General features: G+C 48.5%; 1 protein-coding gene across 6 annotated transcripts in view; it reads left to right on the top strand.

The window, feature by feature from the left end:
• The window catches only part of OSBPL2 (oxysterol binding protein like 2), a 48170-nt gene extending 21586 nt beyond the window's left edge, over window positions 1-26584 (top strand). For 3 of the 6 annotated variants that reach the window (XM_058562353.1, XM_058562354.1, XM_058562352.1), the window contains 11 exons: window positions 255-399; window positions 3328-3403; window positions 8569-8703; window positions 9351-9448; window positions 12957-13139; window positions 14943-15050; window positions 15777-15866; window positions 17994-18120; window positions 19780-19908; window positions 21739-21862; window positions 25212-26584. In XM_058562353.1, coding sequence (XP_058418336.1) covers window positions 255-399; window positions 3328-3403; window positions 8569-8703; window positions 9351-9448; window positions 12957-13139; window positions 14943-15050; window positions 15777-15866; window positions 17994-18120; window positions 19780-19908; window positions 21739-21862; window positions 25212-25465 — 1469 coding nt within the window. In that variant the 3' untranslated portion in view covers window positions 25466-26584. Of the gene's footprint in view, window positions 1-254; window positions 400-3327; window positions 3404-8568; window positions 8704-9350; window positions 9449-12956; window positions 13140-14942; window positions 15051-15776; window positions 15867-17993; window positions 18121-19779; window positions 19909-21738; window positions 21863-23016; window positions 23108-25211 lie in introns of all 6 variants that reach the window. The other 3 variants (XM_058562357.1, XM_058562356.1, XM_058562355.1) reach the window with 3 other exon arrangements.
• The last annotated feature ends 335 nt before the right edge of the window (window positions 26585-26919 follow it).

The following is a 26919-nucleotide window of genomic DNA, read 5'->3' as shown; positions in this document are numbered from 1 at the left end:
CGGCATGCAAGGAACCTGCGACATTGGAAATTGATTCTGAGTGGATGTTCTCACTGGGGAAGCTCCCCAAAGTGTTCCTGCCTCCTCTGCCTCCACCTTTAGTTCACGGGAAGCAGAGTTAATTATTCCGAAGTGTGTCAATTGAAAACAGTTTAGAGCTTCAGGTATTCTGTTTGCGTAGTTGGAGTTCTTGGAGATAGGCTTTCATATCTTCCGAGTCCTGTGAAAATTACCATTCTGCTTGTCTTGTGCAGGCTTTGATTCTGATAACTCTTCTGGGGAATTTTCAGAGGCAAATCAGAGAATCACTGGAGTGATTCGTGTGGACACCAGCAAAAGTAATGGGATTGGCAAAGTTGGGGAGAGACCCCCTCAAGAGAATGGACTTCAAAAGCACAGGTATGTCATCTCACATACGTGTTATAGATTCTTGCAGTGTATCTGTGATTGCTCCCACATCTGCTGCAGGGCCCCCCTTCTGCTCTCACAAGTCCCAGCTGGAGGAGCATCCCACCCCTCATCGCCTGGGCCGGCTCTTCTGTCAGGCATTCATCCAGTGCCCTGCTCAGCCACAGCTTTCAAGACTCAATGCCTCTATCCTTGGCTCCTGGAGTTCAGCGATGGCACTTCTTTGACTACTGATTCCTGTCCTCTGTACAATGACGAGGATGGTCATCCCTGCCCCTGGCTTTGCTGGGATGACTGAGTGTGATGGGCGACTGAGCGCTTTGCACAGGGCCTGGCACACAGCAAATGGTCTCTTTGCTATCAGATCCTCCTGCTGATTTCACGCAGTCCTCCTGCCTGCGTTCTGTTGCCGCACATTGACCTCTCACCCCTCGGGGTTTAGGAAGGGTTGTTTAGTGCAGCAATAACACATTCCATTCTCCTCCCACCAACATTTCATTTTCATTCAAGTGGATTCTGATGACAGTGACCTAAGTCCTCTCCAACAGAAGTGAGGACACAGGCAGGACAAGCCATCCGTTGGGTGGAGGCCCCGTGAGATGGTGGTGGTGGGAAGGCAGGCCTCCGTCCACCCCACACTGATTTGCATGTTGGTCAGGGAGCCCTCCGGCTTCCCTCTAGACCTCTGCTCTGAGCTTTAGACCCAAATGCCTATCTGCTGTGTCCACCCGGAGGACGCAGGTGCCCCCCTCCTGCCAGTATTGGTTCATCCATTTGCTCAGCAGATGTCAGAGTGCCCCCTGCATGCTCACACGGCCTGTCCAAGAGCAGGTCGGGCTCCCCCTGACCAAACCTCTGCCGTCATGGCCTCCTCAGCTCTGACACACTGGCCTCTTTAAATGCGTCTTAGATCCCTTCAGCCCTCCTAGCTCCTCTGTCACATCCCAGTCCAGCCCACCACCATTTCTTCTGTGCCTCTTGCCGTTATCTCTGAACTGCTTCTGCACCCCTTTTCTGCTTTTATTCATGCTGCGGGCAGAGTCGTTTTTTCAAAGGACAGGTCTAATCATGCCCCCTCCACCCTAACTTAAATGTCCTGAGGAATTGCTGACAGCACGCCTTTTTCCTCTCAGAACTCTCTCTGTTTGGACAATGAGCATAAGGTTGCCCACCTCTTAGGATGAGGGCCAGCATCCTCATCTCTTGCCCCAGGGGCCTGGCCCTGCTTACTCCTCACCCCTAGCTCCCTCTCCCCATTGTCTCCGGTCCTAGCCGCAGGGGCCTCTTGGGGGTCCTCAGGTACACCCAGCCTTTCCTACGTCAGGGTGCTTTCTGCCCTGCTCCCTGGGCCCGGGGCCCTCTCCTCCTCCTTCATCTCTTTAGTTCCTACTCTTCCCTTCTCTCTCCATGCAAGGGTCATCTTGGGGCCTTTTCCTAACCCGCCACAGAGCCACGCTCCCTCCTTGGGCACGCCTCGAAGTGTGTGCCTGCCACGCCGTGGCCACTTACGGAGTTCTTAGGATGCCCACTCAAGAGCTGGTGGGGTGGGCTGAGTGTGAGTTGCTGGAAGCCCAGCGTGTGGTGCTGCATAAATGTTAGTTTTCTTTCCCATTTTGTCTCCAGCTGCCGTGTTCTCCTCTCTCTCTTGCCCTCTAAAATAAACAGCGTGCCCTGACCCATCTGCCCTAATGTGACATCCCTGTGGGAGGGCCCGGGGTCCTAACTGGGCGAGAACATGTGCTGTCATGGTTCCAAAGACCAGGGTACTAGAGTGGAGGTGGCCGAGTCAAGGCTGTCTGAGTGCAGTGCAAGTGCAGAAACTACCTGAGAGCAGCTTACATAAATCTGGATTCAGAGAAGAATGCTGGACTGTCTTCTGGAACGCAGGGCAGATGCCAGGACCCAAGGGTCCAGGCAGTGCCTTCTCAGACCCCACACACTGCAGCCCCCTGCCCACCGGCTCTATCTTCAGTGTGCATGGGTCCAGCACGCCTCCCCCCAAATCTGGATTTACATCTCAGGCCCCCCTCCCTCCCAGATAGAGACGGTGTCCCATTCCAAATCCCAGATCCACATTCCCAGGAGGGAGACCAGGGCTCCACCTTGGGTCAGTGGTCCCCCATCCGTTCAGCTGTGACCAGGGTCTCATGTGCAGATGTGACGGCTGGGGGCTCCCCATGGAGCTGTTGGGAAGACAGCCTGAAAAGAAATGTACCTCAGGAAAAATAAACATTTGTTTAAAAGGAGTTTAACAGCTGGTTTCTGAAAAGATTTTCTTTTTTTTTTTTTTTTGAGATCAGTCCTGTACTAACATCTGCCAATCCTCCTCTTTTTTTTTTTTGCTGAGGAAGACTGGCCCTGGGGCTAACATCCATGCCCATCTTCCTCCACTTTATATGGGACGCGGCCACAGCGTGGCTTGCCAAGCAGTGCGTCGGTGTGCACCCGGAATCCGAACTGGCGAACCCCGGGCCGCCGCAGCGGAGCGCGCGCACTTAACCGCTTGCGCCACTGGGCCGGCCCTGAAAAGGTTTTCTTAATCTGGTTCCCTCTTGGTGGCCTCCTGGCCTCTGTCCGTGGTCCTGCTGTTGCTCCAGGCAGTGGGCCCCGGCTGCCCTTGGGCCAGGTGACCAGTCTCCCTGCTCCTCTGGTGCTCTGTCCCCGGCTCTGTGGAAGGAAGTCGTCCATGTGGTCATCATCGTTTCCCAGGGGACTCTCCAAAAAGCCCATGCAGAAATCTTTCTTTGGGACTTAAACAGTAGTCTAGTCTTTTTTCTTCCTAGGGATGCCAGAATAGAGAAATGCTAATGTTTGATACAAAAATTAAAGAAAAAAATGGTCACTGAGCAGAATCATCGGTTGTAAGTGAATCTCACGTTGGATGAGTAAACACGTGTTACTCTGGTTACTTCTTTACAGGACGTCCTTACCTGCCCCAATGTTCACCAGAAGCGATTTCAGTGTGTGGAGCATATTGAAGAAGTGCATTGGCTTGGTAAGTTCAGATGAACTCATTTTGAAGCAGGGAGCTTAAACATTTTTAATTCCTGTGAATTTATTGCACTGCTGGTAGTGTAAGAAAATGTGCTCTGCATATTTATAAACAGCATGCAGAAAAGATAATAAAACAAGAAGGGAACAAATCTTTAAAGGGAAGAGGGCAAAAAAGCTAAATTATTTATAGACAGTAGGAAAACAATTCTGTAGGTTAAACTCGACGTAAGAAATGTCACATGGGCTTACATTTACCTCAGTGTTCTGTGATATGCTTGTAGTTAGCTGGCTTGGAATAATCTGCATGAAATGGGGGGCCTTCAGCGAGGTTCCTGGCCGCCCACTGACGGTGAGCCACGGGTAGGCCTGCAGGACCCGAGGCTCTGGCTCCGCAGCCCACCCACGCCGGGCTGCAGGCGGAGCTCAGATGCCCAGAATTTGTAACACAAAAAATAGTTGGGTAATTAGTGTCCAGAAGCCATAGGCATTTCCTTTTATGGCCTTTCTTGACTGAGATATCTAGGCATGCCTTCTCAGGAGGGTAGAACACTCCCCGGAGTGCTCTGGAGCGGGCTTGTTCACAGGCAGCATTTAGTGACTCAGACTCAAGCTAAGTGATTTTCGGAAAAGTGCCCTTCACTATTGCTCAACGTTCTTCACCCCCATCCTTTGAATGCCGTTTATTTTTTGCCCTTATCCATTTCAGTCCTTTTTTCCAGAGGAAACTTCATCTGTTTTTCAACTTTTTATTCTGAAATAATTTCAGACTTATAGAAAGTTGCAAAATAGTGCAGTGAGTCCTGTATGCCCTTCACCCAGCTTCCCGTCGTTAACATCACACGTGATAACCATAGTACAGTGATTGAAACGAAGGGATCCCTCGTGGAACGTTACTGTTAGCTGAGCCGCGCACTTCCCTGGGCTTTCCCCAGTTTTTCCACTGATGTCCTTTTTGGGAGGATGGTATTTAGAAACTAAGACCCAGGGCCGGCCCCACGGCTTAGCGGTTAAGTGCGCGTGCTCTGCTGCTGGCGTCCCGGGTGCGCACCAACGCACCGCTTCTCCAGCCACGCTGAGGCCGCGTCCCACATACAGCAACTAGAAGGATGTGCAGCTATGACATACAACTATCTACTGGGGCTTTGGGGGATAAATAAATAAATAAATAAATAAATAAATAAATAAATAAATAAAATTAAAAAAAAAAAAAAAACTAAGACCCGGGCACTAGATGTGCTCGTTGCTGGGGAGTGTCACTGCTGCAGGCCTCTGCAGACAGAGCTGGAAACGGAAGTATGCACGCTAACCCCTGCTTGCACACGTGCCTATTTCTGTACACAGCTCTCCATTATCTTTTTTTTTTTTTTTTAATGTGAGGAAGATCAGCCCTGAGCTAACGTCCATACCAATCCTCCTCTTTTTGCTGAGGAAGACCAGCTCTGAGCTAACATCGATTGCCAATCTTCCTCCTTTTTTCCCCCAAAGCCCCAGTAGATAGTTGTATGTCATAGTTGCACATCCTTCCAGTTGCTGTATGTGGGATGCGGCCTCAGCATGGCCGGAGAAGCAGTGCATCGGTGCGCGCCCGGGATCTGAACCCGGGCCTCCAGAAGTGGAGCACGCGCACTTAACCGCTAAGCCACGGGGCCAGCCCCCTCCATTATCTTTTAAAATAACGCGTTCAGGATTTTTTTCTTTTAGCAGTGTTATCTCCTACTTTTTTGACTGTGTGAACAATTCAGGTCTGGACAGAAGTGTCTGTGTGGGGATATTTGATGAACTCGACAAGCTGCTTGATCTTGACTCCAGAAGTCTAATACCAAAAGCATCCATTCAACAAAGTGACGTCATTACATTGCATTCTCTAAGGAACTGACCATAAGATGGACTCAGAGGAAAGCTGAACAGAAACACATGGCATGTTCTCAGAGCCGTGGGGGAAGGTCATCTTGCTGGGTCACTCTGCCCCACGTCACAGCATTCATCAGCTTTGCCCCTTGACATCCACTCTCTTTAGACACTCCTCCAAAGAGGCGACACACCTCTCTCTGTACTGCTTATCAGCTCACTGAGACAACAGCAACAAACTAGTTAACATGGACAGTTTAGACACATACAGAGGTAGGCAGAATCGTGTGATGACACCACCGTCACCAGCACCACCGCTGTCAGGGCTGCTTCTGCCTCCTCTGCACCTCTGCTGCTTCCCTCCTCCCCTCATATTTTGAAGCAAATTCCAGACATTTTTTCATTTGTAAATATTTCTTATGTATCACTAAAGCATAAGGAATCTTTAACACAACCACAATACTATTATTCTACTTTTAAAATAACGTAATTCTTTAATAGCATCAAATATCCACTCTGTATTCACATTTCCAGTGTCATTGTCTTGTTTGTGTTTTGTGGTCTGTGTGTGTGGATCCTTCCATCAGGAGACCTTTCTGTTGCTTTTCTTGTGAATTTGAGAGCTGCTGATGCCCAGTGTCTAGATCCATTAATTCATTAGGAGTTTCACATTGGAGCCAGACTAATATTCTCACTCTCATTTATGACCTGGGATACTTCTGTGTGAGCAAGTTCCCTTTCTCTGCTGTGAATGCAGTTTGCATAAGAAAGTCAGGATCAGGGCCGGCCCGGTGGCGCAAGCGGCTAAGTGCGCGCGCTCTGCTGCTGCAGCCTGGGGTTCGCTGGTTCGGATCCCGGGTGTGCACCGACGCACCGGTTGTCAAGCCATGCTGTGGTGGCGTCCCATATAAAATGGAGGAAGATGGACATGGATGTTAGCCCAGGGCCAGTCTTCCTCAGCAAAAAAAGAGGAGGATTGGCAGATGTTAGCACAGGGCTGATCTCCTCACAAAAAAAAAAAAAATCAGGATCAATGAGTGCTTCTTTCTCTTTATCAAAGTTTCAAATAATGTATTTGGTTCACTAGCATCACCCAGCATGACCAGTATAACCAACGAGTTTGTCTTTTTTTTTTTAACTCGTGGAGTTAACCCATTTGATGTGTTTCAGTCCACACGCTGTTCCATTTTTGACTGGTGATGGCCTCTTCAAGTTGGCTCTTAATCCTTTACAAAAGATGCTTCCGGGTCATCCTGTCTCGGCCACTTGTCCAGGGAGAGAGAACTCGGGACATAGCTGGCTCCGGGAGCAGCTACTGGATTGGTCTTGTTTCTAGGTCTTTTCAGGGGAGAGAGTTAGGAATTGTGTTTTGATTTGTTTCAACGACACTTCAAATTTGGGACAAGATTTATCTAACCTCTTCTGTCTTATGTCTGTGTCTCTTTTCTCCTGCACTGACAAGCCCAGTTTTTAACAACACTGGAGATGATCAATTTAGATTAGCATGTAACTAATGACTCACTTGCTTTATCCCACATATATAACAATTCTGGAGAACAGGATCAACTCCGCTGCCTGCAGTATGTTTACTGAAACAGTACGAGTTTGTTGGCTTTCATAGGTCTTTCTGTCCTTAGGGCGTATCTCAAATCACTGTGCTTTAAAATCACCTGGAGAGGTTTTTCTCCATGTTGGTGCCCCGAGGGGGTCATATGGGTTCATTTGTGTCATTTTATTGATGTTTGGAGATTGCTTTTCTAAATTTAATTTTGTTTTAAAATTGTAAGTCTGAAGTCAAATCTCTCAAACAAGGTATATTCCAAGCATTCTGCTCCCCGTCCCTGTCCCCCCCGTACTCTTCCTTCCCCTAGAGGTGGCCATTACAAATGTTATGGTCTTTCTGCGTGTCTGCACTGTCTCCTCCCCATCTCTTTAGATAATGATCTAAAGGTTTTTCTGCCCATTTTGCGCTCCATGGTATAGCCAGAGCGTATGCAGAGAGCGAGCACAGAGCCACTGGTACTGTTTGGTCACTGCATTGCTCTCCCTCCTGTGGCTGCCCCATCATCTACTAACCGGGCCCATTCTTGGACGTTTGGGTCATGTCTGGCCTTCCACCGTGTGTTTGCCAGAGGACTCGGGGCTAGGCTCCTGGGAAGGGCACTGCTGACCAAAGGATAAGTGCCTGTGCGGTTTTGCTGCTGCGGCCAAATCTGCCGCCCACCCCCCCGCCCCAGGACTGTGCCATTTTGCATTCCCACCAGCAGGTGTGGGGGCCTGTTTCCCCACAGCCGCCCAGACAGGTGGGGTGTCAGAAGTTTGGAGTTTTGCCACTTGAGCAGGTGAGCAATGGAATCTCCATGTAGTTTTGTTTCCTTTCTCCTGACACCAGCAAGGCCAGCATCTTTCCTGCGCTTAGGGCCAGCTACCTCTCTTTCCCTCCTCTCCCCTCCTCCCCTCCCTCCAGACCAGCTCCTCCTCCTCCTCTTCACACCCCCCCCCCCCCGCGCCTCTGCTCTAGCCCCTCACACTCTGGTTCTTCCCATCCTGCCCTGCTCAGCTGCGCTTCTCCTGGAGGGGCCTCTGCCTTATCGAAGTCTGTCAGAATCTCCTCCCTAGACACCAGCTCACAGAGTGCCCCCTGTGGGCACTTGTCCCCTAGTGTCCCCCCTTAGCCTCTTCCTGGCTTCTCCCCACTGCACCGTGAGCTCCGTGAAAGCCTGAGCTGCACTGCTCACTTTGGCCACACCATCCTGAGAGCAGGTACCCGAGACACCTTTGCCGATTTTGAAAGGCCTTTGGGCAGAGCCACACGGGGCCACATTATGGGAGGTCTTACCTGCCAGGCTAAGGAGTTTCCACGTCCTCCTGGAAGTGATGGGAAGCTAATGACTATTTCAAATGATGCTTTGGGGCCACGGATCTGGAAGTGGTGTGAAGGGCGGGCACGCTGGAGTCGGGGGTGGGCCCCTGGAGGTGGCCGGTCTGGGAGCTTTTTTGCAATCCTTGCAGTCTCCATGTGTGGTGCGGGTCCGGAATGGGGCGGTGAGCACGGAGAAGTAGAGGGGCGACTTGGGAGCTGTTGTGCGGGAAGACCTCTCTGGGCTCAGGGATGGGAGCAGAGCTCTCTGGGCGGGGTGTGGGGGCTGTCCGGCTTTCCCTTCCAGGCCACAGCTCACCCACAGGGGGTTTGAAGATCTGTCCTGCACAGGTGACTGAGGCTCCAAGAAGTGATCCTCAGAGCAGGGGCAGAATGGGGGATCTGGTTTCTGGGGAAAGCCTACAGTAGGGTGATGAGTCTTGGCTGGCTCCCTCCAGGAGCTGTCCAAGATCACGATGCCCATCGCCTTCAACGAGCCTCTGAGTTTTCTGCAGCGGATCACGGAGTATATGGAGCACGTGTACCTCATTCACAAAGCCTCCCGCCAGCCACAGCCGCTAGAGAGGATGCAGGTGGGTGGCAGGCTCCTTTTAGGGGGCGCCAGGTGCTGCGCTTGGTTGGGTGTCAGGCTGTAGTTTTTAATGAATGTGACACCATTTGCCTGGCCGCCACGTTGTGGTTGGGACCCGGCACTTCACCGGTGGGGCGTCTAGGAGAAGGGCCGGCACAGCTCACGCTGGCTTTTGGATGCAGTCCCGCCCAGCGGCTGAGTCCTCTGTCCTGGGGCGTGTTCACACTGGTTGTGGCATCAGGAGTCCCAGCTGCCCTGTCATAGCAGAGCTGCAGGTGGCGGCAGGCCCTGCGCCTCAGCTCCTCTTGGGTCCTTCCATCACCACCACCCTGTGTGTGTGTGTGTGTGTTTGTGTTTGAGTGTGACAGACAGACTGACAGACTGACCTTGCTGCAGAGCCTGCCAGGAGGGACCAGGCCAGGGGGGTGGAAAGCAGCAGAGTTCCTGCTTTTTGTGGCTTTGGGGAAGTGGTGGGTGGTAAGCAGCATTTCCCCGGAAGTTCTGTAATCTCAAAACATGTTACAAGTGGAAGACTGAAATGTCACCCAGGAGTAAATAATGACGGCTCAGGAGCTGAGTGCCGGCCACACCCTCCACCCGCCCTTTCCGGATAGACAGCCCGCTCACCCTCCTGTGCTTTGTTTCCAGTCTGTAGCTGCCTTTGCGGTTTCGGCTGTGGCTTCCCAGTGGGAGAGGACCGGCAAGCCCTTCAATCCACTCTTGGGAGAGACGTACGAATTGATCAGGTAAGGGACAAGGCCTTCGTAAGTGTCTTGTACGTGGGGGTCTTCTGATGCGTTTGGTTCTTTCCCGGCATCGATTTCTCCACTCTGAGAAGAGACCATTTGAATAAGGACTTGAGTGAAGGGCTTGGGATACTGTAGGCGAGAAGATATTTCTCATACGAGGGGTGTCGTGTTAATAACATAAAACCTTAATGATGTGAAACAGAGTTGAAAATAGAATAATGTATTCGATTTGGGAATGGAAGTACCATGTATGTGAAAGTGCAATACAGAAGGGTAGGATTATTAGTTTTGAACTAAAATGGAAATAGGTACTAAGTAAAACTATCCCATTTTACCAGAGCATCTTAGTGAATGTTATGGAGAGAGCAGATAAACCTAAAGAGAAGAGTAATTGCAGAGAGGGCTTTACTCTGCAGCCTCCCATTGGCTACTGCACAGCCTCGTGCAGGGTCTTAGAGGTGGCTGATGGTGCTGGTGATGGAGAGTGGGCCAGACCACACCTTATTTTAAATGTGACTGAAATTCCTTCTGATGGAGTTTCTTCCAGGCAGCTTCAGCAGTGCCTCCTGCTCCACCATCCTGCCCCTCCATTTCCGTCCTGGTCCTTGAGCCCAGCACAGACACTGAGACTGGACCAGAGGGCAGGCAGGGCCCCAATTTGCACTGATCTTGGTGGGGGCCCTGGAAGGGCTAGGCTGGGCCCATGTGGGGTTCTCTCCACGGACCTCGCTGCCTCAGTGGCTGTGCAGTTATTCAGAGAATTATCTGTGGGCTGGTCCACCCAGGTGAAAGTGCCCCCCAAAACCACAAGTAAAAGAGGTAATAGACAACAACATTGTAGTTTTTCTGTAATCAGGTTAGCGGGGTTAAAAGAGTGAAATACCCAGCCTGGGCCAGGGTTCCGAGAGCGTGAATGTGCGCAGTGCCTCTGTGGGGCCACTTGGTGACATCTAGAATAACTTTTATCCCATCTACGCTTGGGTCCTGTTGAGACCCTATTTATTTTATTTAAATTTTATTTAATTTATTTAATTTAAAATTTATTTAAATTTTATTAAATAAAATTTGTTTTCAATTACAAAAGCATGCTCTTTTTAGAAAATGTGTGTAAAATCGAGAAAAATGAAAAGGACGAGTTCCACATAATCTTGTAAAAGACAATCAGTGTTAACATTTTGGTAGATTTCCTTGTGTGAGAGTGTGTGTGTTTACATAATGTGATAATGTTAATTTGTATCCTTTTTCATTTAACATTATGCCATATTTCTCCATGATATTACAGACTTTTTCTAAATTACAGGATTTCATTGATACTAAGAAACATTTTTCATGTTTTAGCATTTCTGTATGTCATAGTTTAATTGACAGCACTTTTTCTTTCATAAAATAAAATAATGGTGTATTGTGTGATCAGTGGCATCTTGGATTCAAAGAAGTATAGTTTCTTTGAAATTTCAGATCGTGGTTCTCGGACCCTGTATTACATATGCGTTACTAATGATTAAGAGTTTTGTTCGTGGTGAGTAAATGATTGTGGGATTTGAGGATGTTGGTCTGCTTAAAATAGGCGCTGTTCAGGTATATGAAGAGTTTAAAAGTGTGTGCCGGGGTGTGTGTGTCTGCACTGGTTTCAGACTATTTGGGGAGGAAATGTCATCTTTAGTAATGCAGGCAAGCCTGCACCTATGCATATAAATCACTTACTGTAGTTGGAAAAGCCACATGAATGTTCTAGTTTCAAATTGTAATCTGTTTCTGGCTGGTCCTGGATGGTTCAGCTGCTGGCCCCTTCTCCACAGACGGCTAGTGTGGGAATACCATCTTGATTTTTAGTGTGGTTTAGATGTTGGCTGGCGCTGAGTGGTTGAGCAACTGTTCTCGAAATCTCGTTACCTTGGAGAAACCTGGACGAGTTAGGAGAAAGCATGATGTGTGCTGCCGTGGGCTTCTTTGTAAATGACAGAGGGGTCAGTAGGTGACTTTGCGTTATGGCATGTCACAGCAAGAGAGAGTACTTCTCCAATTTAGAAACAGGGAAACTGAGGCTCAGACGAGAGAAAGACTTGCCCGGAGAGTCATTCCTAAGGGAATGTTTTGTTTTGAATTCCTGTAGAATGTTCTTCCTTTTCTAGATATTTCTCTTGAACAACAGTTTCCTCCCTCCAGTCAACATATTTTAGTGCTAGTGTTCGAGGTTCTGACCTTATCTAGCTGTTAGAAAATTATTAGCATTTTTGTTTATTTAAAAGCATCATTAAAATATCTTGAAAAGAGAAATCAAAGCATAATATGAAAGAAGTTCTAGACACTGGGAAATAAGCAATATGAATTAAAAGGATATGAACAACCCAAGAGACTGAATACAGTGTGACACACCTAATTGTTAATCTTTTTCAGGAACTTAATTCAGGGGTTGAACTAAAGTTTCACACATTGATAGAAAAAACTAACATTCTTTCTAAACTTCAACATACGTCATTTGTCGTGTCTTAATTTGCAGATCATATTTCTGCCTGTGTCTGCTGTATATGATACATATAAGATCCTGAGCATAGAAGATTCCTGTTTGAGGAGCAACATAACTAAATCAAGTCATTCACCAATGTCTTTTTGTCCTTACAGATTGCTCTTGTATAGCTAAAAATAACACTTTCTTTTCTTAGACAAGTACTCATTTTGTAAATTACATACCTTAGTAGGCAACCTTTTAAAATCTAATTTTTCAACTTTCCTTCCTCTGTGATGATTGGAAATTCTGATTCCAGTTAAGTTAATAATTATGTAGTTCAGCTTTTATAATTTTTAATGACTACAACTGTAGGTGTATTCACAGTTCTGGAACAATTAAAAACTGACATTTTTATTGAAAAAGAGAATGTACTAAAAATCCTATTTCCTGGCCAGGAATATCTTGGGGCGTAAGACATTTCATCACAAAAATTCCAGGAGCCTTAAACGAAGGCTAGAAAGGAACCCCCTTTGGAAAGGCTGTAAAGTCATCACTCTTTTGGTTTATTAGGTAGTGGGTGTCCCTAAAGGACTAAGATGACAGTTTGGTATCAGGGACCTCTAAGTTACTGGTTGTGAGAGATGCTTCTAGACGTGTGTGTGCTCAGGGTGGTCCCGTGGAGGGTGTAGGCAGAGGGTCAGGGTGAAAGCCCTCTTCGAGCTGTTGCTTATTCTGTGTGGTGTTCAGATTTGCCCTGGAGGCACAATTTGTGTGTGTGTGGTCAGTGTTAGGCCAAGTGAGACATCAGAGCAAGTGTTGGGTATTTCTGCCCCATGTGGCTGCATGGAGTGGCTCCCGTTTCCCAGCTCCTCTCCCAGCTGTGAGGGCAGCGTGGGCCCTACAGGCCCTCCCGTCGCACGAGCCCACTGGCCCACAGAGCTGTGGGCTCCCCCCGGAGGGGTGTTGAGCCAACTGTTATTGGGTTTTGCTATCACTAATGTGGCTCTTTCTCTGTCCCCCTGGTCTCCTTCTTTTCTCTCTTATTTTTGTACCTAGGGAAGATTTAGGATTCAGATTTATATCCGAACAGGTCAGCCACCACCCCCCCATTAGTGCATTTTATTCCGAAGGCCTCAGTCAGGACTTCCTGTTCCACGGCTCCATCTACCCGAAGCTGAAGTTCTGGGGGAAGAGTGTGGAGGCGGAGCCCCGGGGCACCATCACGCTGGAGCTTCTCAAGTAAGTGGCGGAGTCTTGCCTGAGCCCTGCCTCTCTGAAAAACCAAAATGCGTGCTGTTTATCTGAAAGGAAATCTGTCTTTATTAAGTAGGAAGACTCTTCCTTCTAGTTGAAGGATCAGGCCCTTTCTACTGAGGCAGGCAGCCTTTCCAACAGCAGAAACTTCTTCAAACAAGAACTCCCAATTGGACACCTCACCAGGACTGGGTTGTTACTTGGCGGCACTCCTCTTATGTCTCATCGCTCTTGGAACTCCCCATTTTTTTTTCCCACATGATCTTGATATGCTTTAGTCACTGGTTGTAGTAATAATCTCTTGCTTTGTAACAACCCCAAACTTAGCAGCTTAAAACAACTGCTCTTTTGCATAGTTTCTGTGGGCTGGGAATTGGGAGCAGTATCGCTGGTGGTCCTGGCTCAGGGTCCCGTGAGGTTGCAGTCAGGATCTGGCCCAGGCTGCATCCTGAAGACGGCTGGGGCAGAGCATCTGCTGCTAAGCTTCTATGGCAGTTGGCAGGAGACCTAAATTCCTTGTCACACGGCCTCTCCAGAGGGCTGCTCACAACATGGCGCTGGCATACCTCAGAGGGGGCCACCAAGACAGAAGCCATAGTGTCTTTTATGACCTAATCTCAGAAGTGACCACAACCTTACCACCCCACACGTGTGCTGTTGGTCACACGGACCAACCCTGGTTGAGTGTGGGAGGGGATGACGTAGGCTTTGAATTCCAGGAGGTGAGGAACATTGATGGCGCCGTCTTTGAGGCTGCCCACACACCCGTTAAATCTAAATCTAAATGCTTCCTGATCTGATGTTGATCAGAGCCACCTCAGAGCACAGACCGAGTCTCTAGCAAACCTGTTGTAGACACCGTCCAGGCCATGGCGTGCAAGCGGTTCTCTGAGGTGTGTCTCGCTAACTGCAGCCTGCTGTAATGAAGCATTTGACATAATTTTTGCTTCACATTGGCCCGTCCTTGCTGTTTGCTGGAGAACACCATGAGGACCTAGAGCAGCATGGTCTCCCCAGTAACTGCCCCCTTCCCTGCATTCTTGGAGCTGACAAGCTCACCAGGCCCAATGAGGGCAACCCCTTTCTGGGAAACAGGCCTGTCTTTGCTTTCTTGGGGCAAGGCATGTAGAATTGAAAAGTTGCAAACCTTATTGATTAATGTGTTTGGGTTCCACCTGGGAAATTCAAAGAATTCCAAATATTTGTCATGAAATAATTCTGCATTGTGCTGATTTTTGCCCTCAATTATGGCTCTTGGATGCAGCCTCCCTCAAGACACAGGTCTGGCCATCTGCTCACCTCTCATTTATGGAGGTTTCTTTTCCTCTTGGATAAGTCCATTTGGGGAAAATGAGGAATAAAAGGAAAGGTGTTTAGAGTGTTGTTCCAAACCGTGGACCACTCCCCAGCACCCTGCCGTGCCTGGCTCCCCGGACCACCAGGACCTTGGGCTCGGGAGCAGGCAGTTCCTGCAGGCTGTTTGCTGAAGTGTTTTTCCTGTTGACAACTTCACAGGAAAGCCATTCTCTTTGTCTCAGTCATCTTTTATTGCTTATTAACTTGTCTTGACATTTAAGTAGAAAGCTTTGTTGATGCTACAAAGGAAAGAAGAAATAAATTTCAAACGAATGCTAAATAAATAGCCACTGTTGGAGGGAGTTCAAAGCGCTGTTGTCCTCTTGTACAGGTTTAAGTCAATTAAGGTTAATTCTGTCTGGTATTTTGTGTTTTCGGCCACACAGTATCTTTGCTGGCCTCTCACTGGCTTGTTTCTGGCGTCTCTCACAGACACGATGAAGCCTACACCTGGACCAACCCTACCTGCTGTGTCCACAATGTGATTATTGGGAAGCTCTGGATAGAGCAGTATGGAACGGTGGAAATTTTAAACCACAGGTAACAGCCCCGGACGGTTGTGTGACAGTCAAAGACTGGGAGGCGATGGACAAGACAACCCACAGGCCGTCCGGAAGCGCTTGCTCAGGGCGTGTTTGCACTCTGTTGCCCAGCTTCTTAGGGTTTGCCATGCTGCCCCTGGCTGGCTGCCCCATGCCCCGAGGGCAGGCAGGGCCCCATTCCTGGTCCCCTGTGCCCCTCGGCGTCCAGACAGGCCTCACCGGCGGGAGACCCCATGCCCAGTGGTGGTTGGATTTGATTCTGGCCGGCATTCAAGTCATCATCAGTGCTCCGTTTTGTTTTTAGTCAGAGTAGTTAATTTATTTGGAGATTTTAAACTACACTAAAGAGTTGTATGATTACCAGGTGAAAATGTAGCGACCTTCTTCAGACATTGTCCACTGTCCAGTCTGTCCTACCTCGTTCCTGGAGGTTCATGACTGACTGGCTTGGTTTGTTAACAGCTTCGTTGCGATGTGATTACGCATATCATAAAATCCACCATTTAAAGGGGACACAAATGATTTTCAGTAAGTTGGTAAATCGTGCAGCTGTCGCCACCGGAAGCAGTAGAACGTTTCATCAGCCGTTTGCAGCCCCCCCGTTTGCAGCCCCCCAAGGCCGCCCCAGCCCAGCAGCCTCTAGTCGGCTTTTGCGCTCTCTCGATTTGCCTTTTCTGGACGTTTCGTGTCAGAGAACAGAAGCCTGTGTTTGTTTTTCCTGCAGAACTGGAGATAAGTGTGTGCTTCACTTCAAACCCTGTGGATTGTTTGGAAAAGAACTTCACAAAGTGGAAGGGCACATTCAAGACAGAAAGTAGGTCCACGTTGGATGTGTTCACGGTGTGCCCACACGGCATATGCGCCTTGCAAAAGATGTAGTTATACCAGTGACCTCTGTTCATGGTAGAAAAATTATGACTCATTTTCGTTTAGAAACAACGTTTTGTTACTGAGCATAAAAGGAGATAAAGGATATGTTTCCAGTGTAATTTCTAGGGTGGTGAGTGAGTGGAGCCCGTCTCACCCTCTCTTGAGGGTAAAAGATCTGGGTCTGTTTTCCTGTAATAAAATGGACATGAGAAAATTAGGCATTTTCACTGAGAGATAATACTGCACTTTGACAAACAGAACTGAGATTTTAAAAATTTAACCATATATTTCATTCTCTCTACTGGGATCTGTTGCATGTTGTCCGCAAAACTCCAACATTAGCTCATGGGAGCATCATTTTCATGTGACTGGTTCACTCCAATCTAAAAATTAGGGACTTTTAAAGTTTTTGTGACCAGAGATGTGGTCAGTAGTGTTTTAACCAGTTTTCTGGGTTCTTTTCCCCCTTAGGGTTAGTTACCGTATATTTTGGGTCTCAAATTTCTTGTTTTGTTTTTTTTTCCCAGTAAGGAATTTGGGCTATATAGTGTCAAGAGAGTCCTTCCAGCTCCTAAAATCTATACATTTTCAAGTAGAAACAAGTTGCCAGTGTAAAGTACTGCATGCTTTTGCTCCATCCCACTCTGTTGGGTACCAGAAGGTCACCCATTCAGACAGCTGAGGAAGCCATTAGACTTAGGACTCTGACCACTTCTCCCACTGAAATGTTAGGACTCAGTGTGCACACATTACTGGACGACAGTCGTGTTAATGAGAATAGCATTGGCCTACACTGTGAACAGCCTCTCCCTTGTACAGACAATCTAGAGCAAGGGAGACTGTGGTCAGCACGTCTGCAGAAGCAGGCTGTAGGAGTGGAGTCCAAGCCATGTGACGTTGAAGCCACACTCACCAGCCCTCAGTGAGCACGTGCAAACCCTGTTCTGATTTTCTGGTTTTCCATCCCAAATTTGAGTGAGCTCTTTCCTAATGCTCTGCCTCTTGGAGACAGAGTGCCCGTCAAGCTGTCTCTGCTGAGGGAGGACGGGATGCATTTCCCCGGCTGGTCCCCGCCTGCCAGCTCCCTAGGCTGAGCCTCTCAGACACAGGTGCCCTCCCAGGATGTCCTGTGCCCAGCAGAGCAGTGTTTCCAGGGAAGGCGTGGCCACTGTGTGCTCTCCCCCAAGGAAGATGCAAAAAAGGAAAAAAAAAAGTCTGACACTATTGGCATTGTACCTTTAGGAGTCAGGCAGAGAGCTCTGGTGGCTGATCTGGAAAGATCTCCAGAGGTTATTAAATGAAAAATGCAGGTGGGTAATGATATGGGGTGTCTGATTTATGGTTATAAAGAAAAAGCAAACAGTATCACCCAAATATGAGAGGGGTTGTTCATGTAATTATAGAAAAAGGGCTGAAGGACACACAGTATATAAAAACATAATGTATTTAAAAAACAGTAATCAGATAGGCACATAGGGTTTTAAATTTAAATATACAATGCTCTCTTTCACCCCTCTTGTCTCCCACCGCCCTGTCATCCACCATTGGGTCTTGTACCTTCATTTTCTCTTCTGCTTTGGTATAAGGAGTATGAATAGTTAGTGTCAAGTGGCATGAGGAGAGATCCTAAAATGCACGTTTTCATCTTTGGATTTACGTCCGGAGATATCCTACAATTTGTAAGAAGATGTGCCAGAACGGGAATTTATTCCATCGTCAAAATTAAGGTGCTGTGGGGGCCGGCCCGGTGGCGCAAGGGGTTAAGTGCGCGCACTCTGCTTCGGCGGCCCAGGGTTCGCAGATTCAGATCCCGGGCGCTCACTGACGCCCCGCTTGTCAAGCCATGCTGTGGTGGCGTCCCATATAAAGTAGAGGAAGATGGGCACAGATGTTAGCCCAGGGCCAATCTTCCTCAGCAAAAAAAAGAGGACGGATGGCATCGGATGTTAGCTCAGGGCTGATCTTCCTCACACACACACACACACAAAGAAAAAATTAAGGTGCTGTGTGTTTAGATGGATGGTTTATAATTGCTATTAACTTGGTTTTTAAAAATTCCCTTTGACTACAGCAAAAAGAAGCTCTTTATGATCTACGGCAAGTGGACAGAGTGTTTGTGGGGCATAGATCCTGTTGCATACGAGTCCTTCAAGAAGCAGGAGAGGAGAGGCGACCACCTGAAGAAGGCGAAGCCCACGGTAAGACGCTGCTCCTCGCGGGCGTCCTGGGGAGCAGAGCCCTGACGGTGGGCCGGGCTGTGGGTGTTGCCGGAGGTGAGCTTGGGGAGATCCGCTGGCTTCCCCGGTGCGCACGTGGGTACAGTGGGCCTTCACGGCCCCGGCTGGAGAAGACGCATGCGTGGAATCTGTCAAAGTGAACTGCTTGTCGGCTTGGATTCTGGATGCTGGTGGAGTTGACCTGCATCCCGAGTCTGCGAAGGCTGCTGTTGTAAACCTCAGGCTCCGGCTTTCCTGATGGCGCAGTGTCTGCCCTACCCCGATCCCGGCAGAGTCAGGGCACACCTCCATTCCTTTCTGGAAACTCCGTATTCTGGATGCTTCTTAAGAAATCTGCTGTCTTCCTGCATGTTGTTAGCTTAGACTTATTAAAAAGAACAAGTGAATGTCATTTCTGCATCTTGAGTTCTGAGTCCCAGGTAGTGTTGCACAGTGGGAGAGCTTGGGGAAGGATACTGCCCCCTGGAGCTTTGGACTGCTGGTTCTCTTAAGACTAGTTCTGTTTTTTTTTTTTTTTTTGAGGCCACATTGGTTTATAACATTATTTGGGACTAGTTATTCTTGAGCTTAGAACTAGAAGTGATAGTTCAAAAGAGGTGTCATATTTTTCTAGATAATAAATTAGAATTTACCAAACCTCAAGTGTTCGATATTTATTTAACAACGGTATTCAACCTCTTCTAGGATTTTTTGGTGTTTTTATGTTGTGATATTTCATGTGTGCTGTTAGATAATCTTTTCTAATAATGCTCTTTTACTTAAAAAAAGAGTTTCACTTAAAGACTATACAGACTTAGAATGTTAAATCCATTTAGTGATGTCTTTTAATGCATCAGCTTATCTTTGTTGTTCCTTGAGAGAGAGTTTTATGTGAATACTTATCCACAAGCTGTGTCTTTATTTAGCTTCTGGCACCAAAGCAGCAACCTACAGCAGGCGCTAATAAACCCTGGTGCAGTCAGGTGGAAGAATTCTCAAGCTGTGTTTGTCATATTTTAAGTGTTCTCCCTTAACAGCGGCGTGAATAACTACTTTTTGCTTTCTCCGGATCCCACTGATTTTGAAAAATAATGTAGCAGTCATATCTTTTTATTAAGATGTGATGTCCAGTTGGAGTTTAGTCTAGAAATGCTAAGATACCATGAAATCACCAAATATGAACCACTTCTTCATTGACAGCAGAAGTGTAGCATGTAGGAAAGTCTCCCTGTCTCAGAAATACGCCATTTAGGAGAGTTACCCTTACCTTGAACGAAACGTGCTATTTTAGAAGGTGTTGCCATGTCTAATTGTGCTCAGACTCAGGAGAACATCTTTTTATGCTGTGTGTGCTTCTCCCAAAAGGAAAGCAATGCCATGCTGCTGACTTCCCACCCACTCTTTGGGGAGCCCTAGCACAGAGAGCCCCTGTAAAGAGAAGGTGAACACTCCAGAAGCAGGAGGCTCTATCCTCTCCCTAAACTGAGGGAGGGACAGGTCACAGACTGGGAAGAAGTGGTATCTTCTCCTTCACTAAAGAGGCCATCTGGCTCTGCTCAGGGGCTCAGTGATGGGTCTGGCAGGTGCTCTGAGAGCACCTCTCCTTCTGGGCTGACCCTGCTGAGGTGTTCTGTGTTTCAGGACAACGGCTCTGAGAATGCTGATGGCGACGTGGTGGATGCCGTGCCTGAGGTTCAGGAGACTGTGCAGGTCATTCCAGGCAGCAAGCTACTCTGGAGGGTCAACACTCGGCCCCCCAACTCTGCCCAGGTCCGTGCTCCCCCACCCCGACACTCACTGCTCTGTGAATCTGGGTTTCTCTGCACTCCCTGCCCCTGGCCAGGCCACTCAGCTGTTCCCTGGCCCAGAGTCTATGCCAGCTGCTGCAGTCCATTGTCCCAAAGCAGATGGAGGGGTCCTCTGTCACTTAATTGGACTGTGCTTCTGCAGCATGACCCTCTGAGGGCTTCCTGCCCTCCCAGAGCCACATCCAGGCCCTGACCTTGGCTTGGCCTTACTCGCAGCAAAGGCCACGCTCTGTCAGTACGTCTGGTGTTGACATGTTGATACATGACTAACGCACATGTCTCTGTGCACACATCACAGTGTCACAGCTGCCCTGGGATGCTCACCTGGGTGGAGGCAGCCTCTGGACACACTGCATACCCTCAAAGGTCTACACCAACCACATCTTACTAAAAGGGGTTTCCAAACCAGTTTTGAGAGATTATTTTTCTGACTTGTGAATTTAGATGCTTAAATGCATTTTGATATTTATTTTTGAAAATTGCACTTACAATTTATATTACCTATAATAAATTTATTACATACAATAAAGTATAATACATAAGAATAGTTATATAATGTGTAGTATATTTTATTTTATCTATTAAAATTATATATAAAATATATATATACAACATATTATACAAATGTTTATTGTATTACCATGCCTTATAAACGTAGCAGAGCATGTGTAAAATAAACATTCACCAATAAGTACATTACCTCAACACAGCCACTATTATCATTTTAGTAGAGTATAAAATAGTATAATAGGAAAAAAAGCTTATTTTTTTCATGAGATTCCTTTTAAAAATAACACTCGTTCCTCCATCCTTTGGTTCAGTGAGTATTTATTGAGTTCCCCGGCCTGCCAGGTGCTGGGCAGGCCTGGGTGAGTGTCCCGAGCCGGAGGACAGGATAGGTAGGACCCCTGGCCCCGCAGGGAGGCCGAGGCAGGCTGTGGCCACACACCTGAGTGACCTGTGTGTGCGTTCGCAGGTGCTGGGGAAACAAGGCAGTGCAGGGGGACCCAGGGTGCTGGCGTCAGTGCTGATGAGGGTGGCGAGGGGGGCCTCCTTGGGATGGTGGGGACGTTTGAACAGGGACCTGAAGGGAGGGCGAATCCAGCCACATGGCCGTCTGGGCCACATTCGGGCAGAGGGACAGCCAGGGCAGAGCCCCCAGGAGCAGGCTGGCATGAGGGCAGCAAGGCCCAGGGGACTGTGGGAGTGAAGGTAGAGGGGAAGGGGGCCAGGGCAGGGGCGCTGATGACTCCACTTTTACTCCGTGTGACTTGGGACACCGTGGGGACTGTGTATGCCTCTCTGGCCACTTGTTGAGATAGACTGTTGGGGGGCAAGAGCAGAAGAGGGAGGCCGGGTAGGCAAGTCCTAAGGTCCAGGCTGCTGGGGAGGCAGCAGGAGGGAGAGCCGGGCTGCAGAGGCCCAGGAGGCCGTGGCTGCAGCGGGCGTGGGGGGCAGACGTGGCAACCATCTCGGACGTGCTAAATTTGAGATTTCTCTCAGGCATCCCAGAGATGTTGAGTAGACAGATGTGCAAGTTGGAAGTCAGAGTGCGGGGAAAATGCCCAGGACTGAAGCCCAGGGCGGCCCCAGGAGAGACGAAGGGAAGTTCATCTCAGGACAGGGAAGGAGCCCTCTGCCCCTGGGTGACCTTGATGGGAGCATCTCCAGCGAGCAGGGGACACTTGGCCACCTCGAATGGGTTTAGAGAGACCATCTGTGGATTCAAATTGACTGTTGTACAGAAGAGAATGCCATTTATAGTAACAGATTTCTGTGCCTGTTTTTCCAGATGTATAATTTCACCAGTTTTACTGTTAGTCTCAATGAGCTGGAAACTGGCATGGAGAAGATCCTGGCTCCCACAGACTGCCGCCTGCGCCCCGACATCCGAGGCATGGAGAATGGCAACATGGGTGCGTGCCTCCGAGCATTTGGGGAGGGACTTAAGCCAGGGTGCCCAGCCCTGGCTGACAGAATGCTGATCCCCTTTAACTAACCAAGCTTTAGATCTTGTAGAACAATGCTTCTCAAACTATTTGTGGTGAAAGATTTTTAAAAATTTCTAGCCTGTTGCAGACCAATCCTTTTGTAAATACAATAAAATTAAATTACTAGAAAAACAAAATGAGAAAGAATACCTACAAAATACACATCCCCAATTTTTTAGTTATTAGGCTCAATAAGGTTACATTTCAAACAATAAGGTTACATTTCAAAAACCAGACGTGTTGTTCTTTGAAAGTCTGCACAGCCTGTCTGTGTGGGGAACCACTCGGCCTGCAGCTAGAACGAGGCCAAGGCCTGTGCTCGGCACCCGGGCGCATGCTGTGGACAGGCGCCGTGCAGCGCAGCGTGAAGGTTTCCGTGTGACAGTGAGCGTGCGTTGTGCTCATTCACTTACTGTTCTAGTCAGACCAACGACAGACTACTTGCTGATGTCTCACAGGTGTTCCTGGGTTCTGTTTCAATAGTGTTTTAGTAAAGAAACCATTCTTGGAGGAGTGCTGACAGCAGGGCAGGGGTGGGGAGGGCAAGAGTGAGGTGAGTGGTGCCCGTATTCAGGATTCGTCAGTCATCCTTGGGAACCAGCACAGCAGTTGATCCTGAGGTCAAGGGTACATGTGACTTGTGTTTTGCAAGGGAAATGGCTCCTTGATGTTGGGGTTCCTGTTGATACCGACCCTGCCGGTTAAACTGCCCCACGAGCTTCACACTTGCACGTGGTTGGTGCTGTTCTAGAACACCGTTGCCTGGCCCCCGCTCTGCTGCGCTCCTCTGCGTGGCCGTGTGGACATGTACTGCCTCCCGTGCCCAGCCGTGCTGAGGTCTGGGCATCGCTGTCACTGTGCGCTCAGCAGCCGAGCCTCAGCTCTCATGACTGGTTTGGTTCCCTGATAACAAATTTACTATCTGTGGTTTTTTAACCAAAGTGTGACTTCTCATCTCATGTTGGGGGTGCGAGGGGTGTTCAGCCTCTGCTCTCTGTAGCCCTCCCCACTGCTTGACATAAACTGGAAGCTTCAGTGTAGCCCTGATTCCTTACTCAGCCCTGTCTGCTTGGGCCTAGACCTGGCAAGCCAGGAGAAGGAGCGGCTGGAGGAGAAACAGAGGGAGGCCCGGAGGGAGCGAGCCAGAGAGGAGGCCGAGTGGCAGACGAGGTGAGACCCTGCGGTGGCCATGGGGACACTGAGGAGGGGCCACACACACACCTGGGGACCATGAAGAGGGGCCACACACACACACCTGGGGACGGTGAGGAGAGGGCCATAGGCACACACCTGGGGGCGGTAAAGAGGGCCATACCCACATACCTAGGGACAGTGGAAAGAGACCACACAAACCCACCTGGCGACAGTGAGGAGGGCCACAGACGTACCTGGAGCACGTGAGGAGGGACCACACACACGCCTGGGGACAGTGAGGAGGGCCACACACACACCTGGGGACAGTGAGGAGGGACCACACACACCCAACTGGGGACAGTGAGGAGGGCCACACACACACCTGGGGACAGTGAGAAGGGATCACACACACCTGGGGACAGTGAGGAGGGCCACACACACACCTGGAGGACAGTGAGGAGGGCCACACACACACCTGGGGACAGTGAGAAGGGATCACACACAGTTGGAGGACGGTGAGGAGGGCCACACACCCACCTGGGGACAGTGAGGAGGGACCACACACACCTGGGGACAGTGAGTAGGGCCACACACACACCTGGAGGACAGTGAGGAGGGCCACACACACACCTGGAGGACAGTGAGGAGGGACCACACACACCTGGGGACAGTGAGGAGGGACCACACACACCCACCTATGGTGTAGCCAGAACCAAGCCGCTAACTGAAGGAAATAATCTCTCAGAAGGGAAATGCTGTGTACGAAACAGGGTGGGTTTAGGAGCCACCCTGAGTTGCTACGCTGCTGCGTGCATGGCATGCTCTTCTCCCTGTCACACTCCACGTGACACAGTGGGCCTGAGAGCTATGGCCACACCACGTGGGAGGAGAACGGCCCAGCCAGTCCTCCCCATACCCCGTGAGAGGGCTCGTCGTGAGCACTGGGGGCCGTGGCAGTGTGAGATAGGGGTGCCTGCACGTGTGTTTGCACACGCCTTTACCCAGACTGAACAAAATCGAGGAGTTAGAGGACACAAGCTGTGAGGCTCTAGTCCTGTTTTCTTGCTAAAATGTCTTTTAAATTAGTCGTTTGTTCTTCAGTATCATAATGTGAAAATAATACGTTTAATAAGGAGTCAGGTACTGTAATACTTAAGCTATACTATAATTTTAAAAAATATATATAAAAGTTAAATTTTTAGTCTTACATACTCTTTGGGTGGTTTTGAGCTGTTTAATCAGCGTATTTTTCCTATCAAGCTAGACAGTTTATGGTAATTGTTTCCAAGGCCTAGTAACAGTCACCTCTCATGACTTTTATGTGACTGATGTTTTAAAACTCATTCTTGATGCTTGGGCTTCCAGTTTCATTTAATATTATGCTTTTAATTGTGTGATATTTAGAATTTGCTTTATTCCAGAAAAAGACAGTTTGAAAATAGTTAACCTTCCTTTTTTTTTAAAGTAGTCAATTTAAAAAATATACTCTGAAAATAATATTATGTTCTGAGAAGATAATTACTTCGAGTCCCCCCAAATACACTCCATGGTAAATTGCAAGTGTCCTTAGTTGTTTCATGTCATAAAACAGGAATGCTTCTGTCACTGTGCAGAGTGAAGCCGCAGATGGTGCAGGCGCTCTGGGAGTTCCTGGGACCCAGGGGGGAACCAGCAGGCAGGGACCGCCTTAGGCTTACTGGGACCAGTGCCTGAAATGTGCTGAAGTTGGAGGCCACCGTTAGCTTCTCTTTGCCCATAGTCTCTCCCCTCTTCCCCAGTTAAACTAACAAGCAAGCCTGGTCTGCTTTAAAGGAAAGAAAACGTGAGCACTGTGACTGTCCTGACCTTGAAAGGCACAGGTGTTCAGGATGCAGTGACTGGTCTCAGGTGACAGCCCAGTGTGTTTTCTGTTAAATCCTTGAGGTTTTGTTGGCCAGTGAAGCTGACCTGGGTGGGTATTTGTAAGTGGGAGCATTTGAGTGAAATGTGATTAATAGTTCTCAGTTGAAGTGTACCCTGAGCTGCATTTTCAAAACACGTGTGATGCTGCCTGGTGCGAGGGACACGTCCTGAGCCAAGGGAAGGATGACGGCTGTGCTGTGTCTGTGTCCAGTGCCCCTGACCCTCCTCTGTGTTACAGGTGGTTTCACCAGGGCAGTAACCCCTACACTGGGACCCCCGACTGGTTGTACACGGGGGGCTACTTTGAGCGGGACTACTCAGGCTGCCCAGATATCTACTGAGGGACCGGTGTGGCCCCGGGACCCGGAGACCGAGAGGCTGGACTCCGTCAAGTGGCTACTCAGAGCTTCGGTCTCGGCAGAAACCAGCTTTTCTAAGGACCGTGTTCATGGAGACGGCACCATCCCTGGTCGAGGACTTAATTCTAATTAACTTTTGATTGCCAAACATTTTACTACTGTTGCAGTCTCTTCATAAAGCTTCACTTGGATCATCATGTTTCATTAAGGTTTAAAAAGGAAAATTCTTTGCAGTTCCCTTTTATGTGACGGAAATTAGTTGGGCTTGTTTAGCTCATAGCACCCTCTTAATTACAAAACTTAGAACTAAAGGAAGTAACAGGAAGGGTCTGTACTCCTCCTTAGATACAGTGGCAAAGGGCGTCTGAAAGTATTTTAAATTTGGACCAATAACAGGAAAAGATGGATCTTGAAAATAGTCCTGCAAAGAGCTTTATACAGGCCAGGAATTGCTCTCTAAATTATGGTAATACAAAAGTGAAGATTCTCAAAGCATCAGATTGAATGAAATGAAAAGTTGTCAGATTCTGTATTTTTTACCGTTCTCCAATAATGTAAAGATTACTTTTAAAATATTTAAGTTAAAACTACTTGAATAGTATTTTGCTGAAGAGCAAGATATGCATTAATCACCAATTGTATTCTGTCCAAAATGAAGCATTACCATGACAACCTAGGGTGGCCAGAAACAGAGAGAGTTGCTGTCGGAAAGTCCCCAGCTGCTCCCAGCCTTGAAGGGAGCTCCGCCTCTGGCCATGTCTGCTCCTCTTGTCACCAGGGCTTCATTGTCACTGCGGGCCAAGCCCATGTCACAAAGTGAGAGTCATTTCTTAAAACATTTCGCCTGCACCCACAGCACTCCTGTGTTTTTGTTTTTCCCAGCATGCATGTTTAAAATAAAAGTGAATCACATCTGGTGTGCACTGTGGGAGGATCAGAAGCAGAATCGACTTACAGTGGTGTAATTAAAGTTATTTAACAAAAAAATAGGTGTATGTCCATCTCAGCATACGTCTTTATCAAGTGACTGTTTTCTTTCTGTAGAAATCTCAATGCCATAGATCATGGTAGAGCCCTTTGAATCGAAGACAGTCTGCTGCGTGTGCACACACATGCATACATGTGCATACACACGTGCACACACGCACACAACACACAATTGTATGGAGTGGTGGGTTCTCAATGAGAGCGTCGTCATTGTGTATCCAGGCTTCAAAATCACGTTTGTAATTAAAACACTTTTAAAAATGAATACTTGTTTTGAAGGCTCAACTCTAGCTTTGGAAACTGGAAGCCATGGTATCTCTGTCGAATCCAAGAGTGTCTACTCGACAGAGTCCTGAACGAAGCCCCCAGCGACATGCAGAGGCATCTGAGGGCCAAGGGATGATTTTGACGTTATTCAGGAGATTTTGAACTATCTGGAGGTTAGATAGGGGACCGTTTGTGCCTCTGGCAGAGGGCCCTGGTGGGCACCAGGCTGGGCTGTGAACGGCACGTTCTCCAGGAAGCAGGGTGCTGGGAATGTGGAAGGCGGAGCTCGAGGACACGTTTAGACTGTGTTGAGGGCAGTTTAACAACTTCTTA

This window comes from Diceros bicornis, chromosome 19 (genome assembly GCF_020826845.1).
Source record: "Diceros bicornis minor isolate mBicDic1 chromosome 19, mDicBic1.mat.cur, whole genome shotgun sequence".
NCBI lineage: Eukaryota > Metazoa > Chordata > Mammalia > Perissodactyla > Rhinocerotidae > Diceros > Diceros bicornis.
The sequence above is the reverse complement of the archived record's forward strand: the minus strand, read 5'-3'. Positions and strand labels throughout refer to the sequence as shown.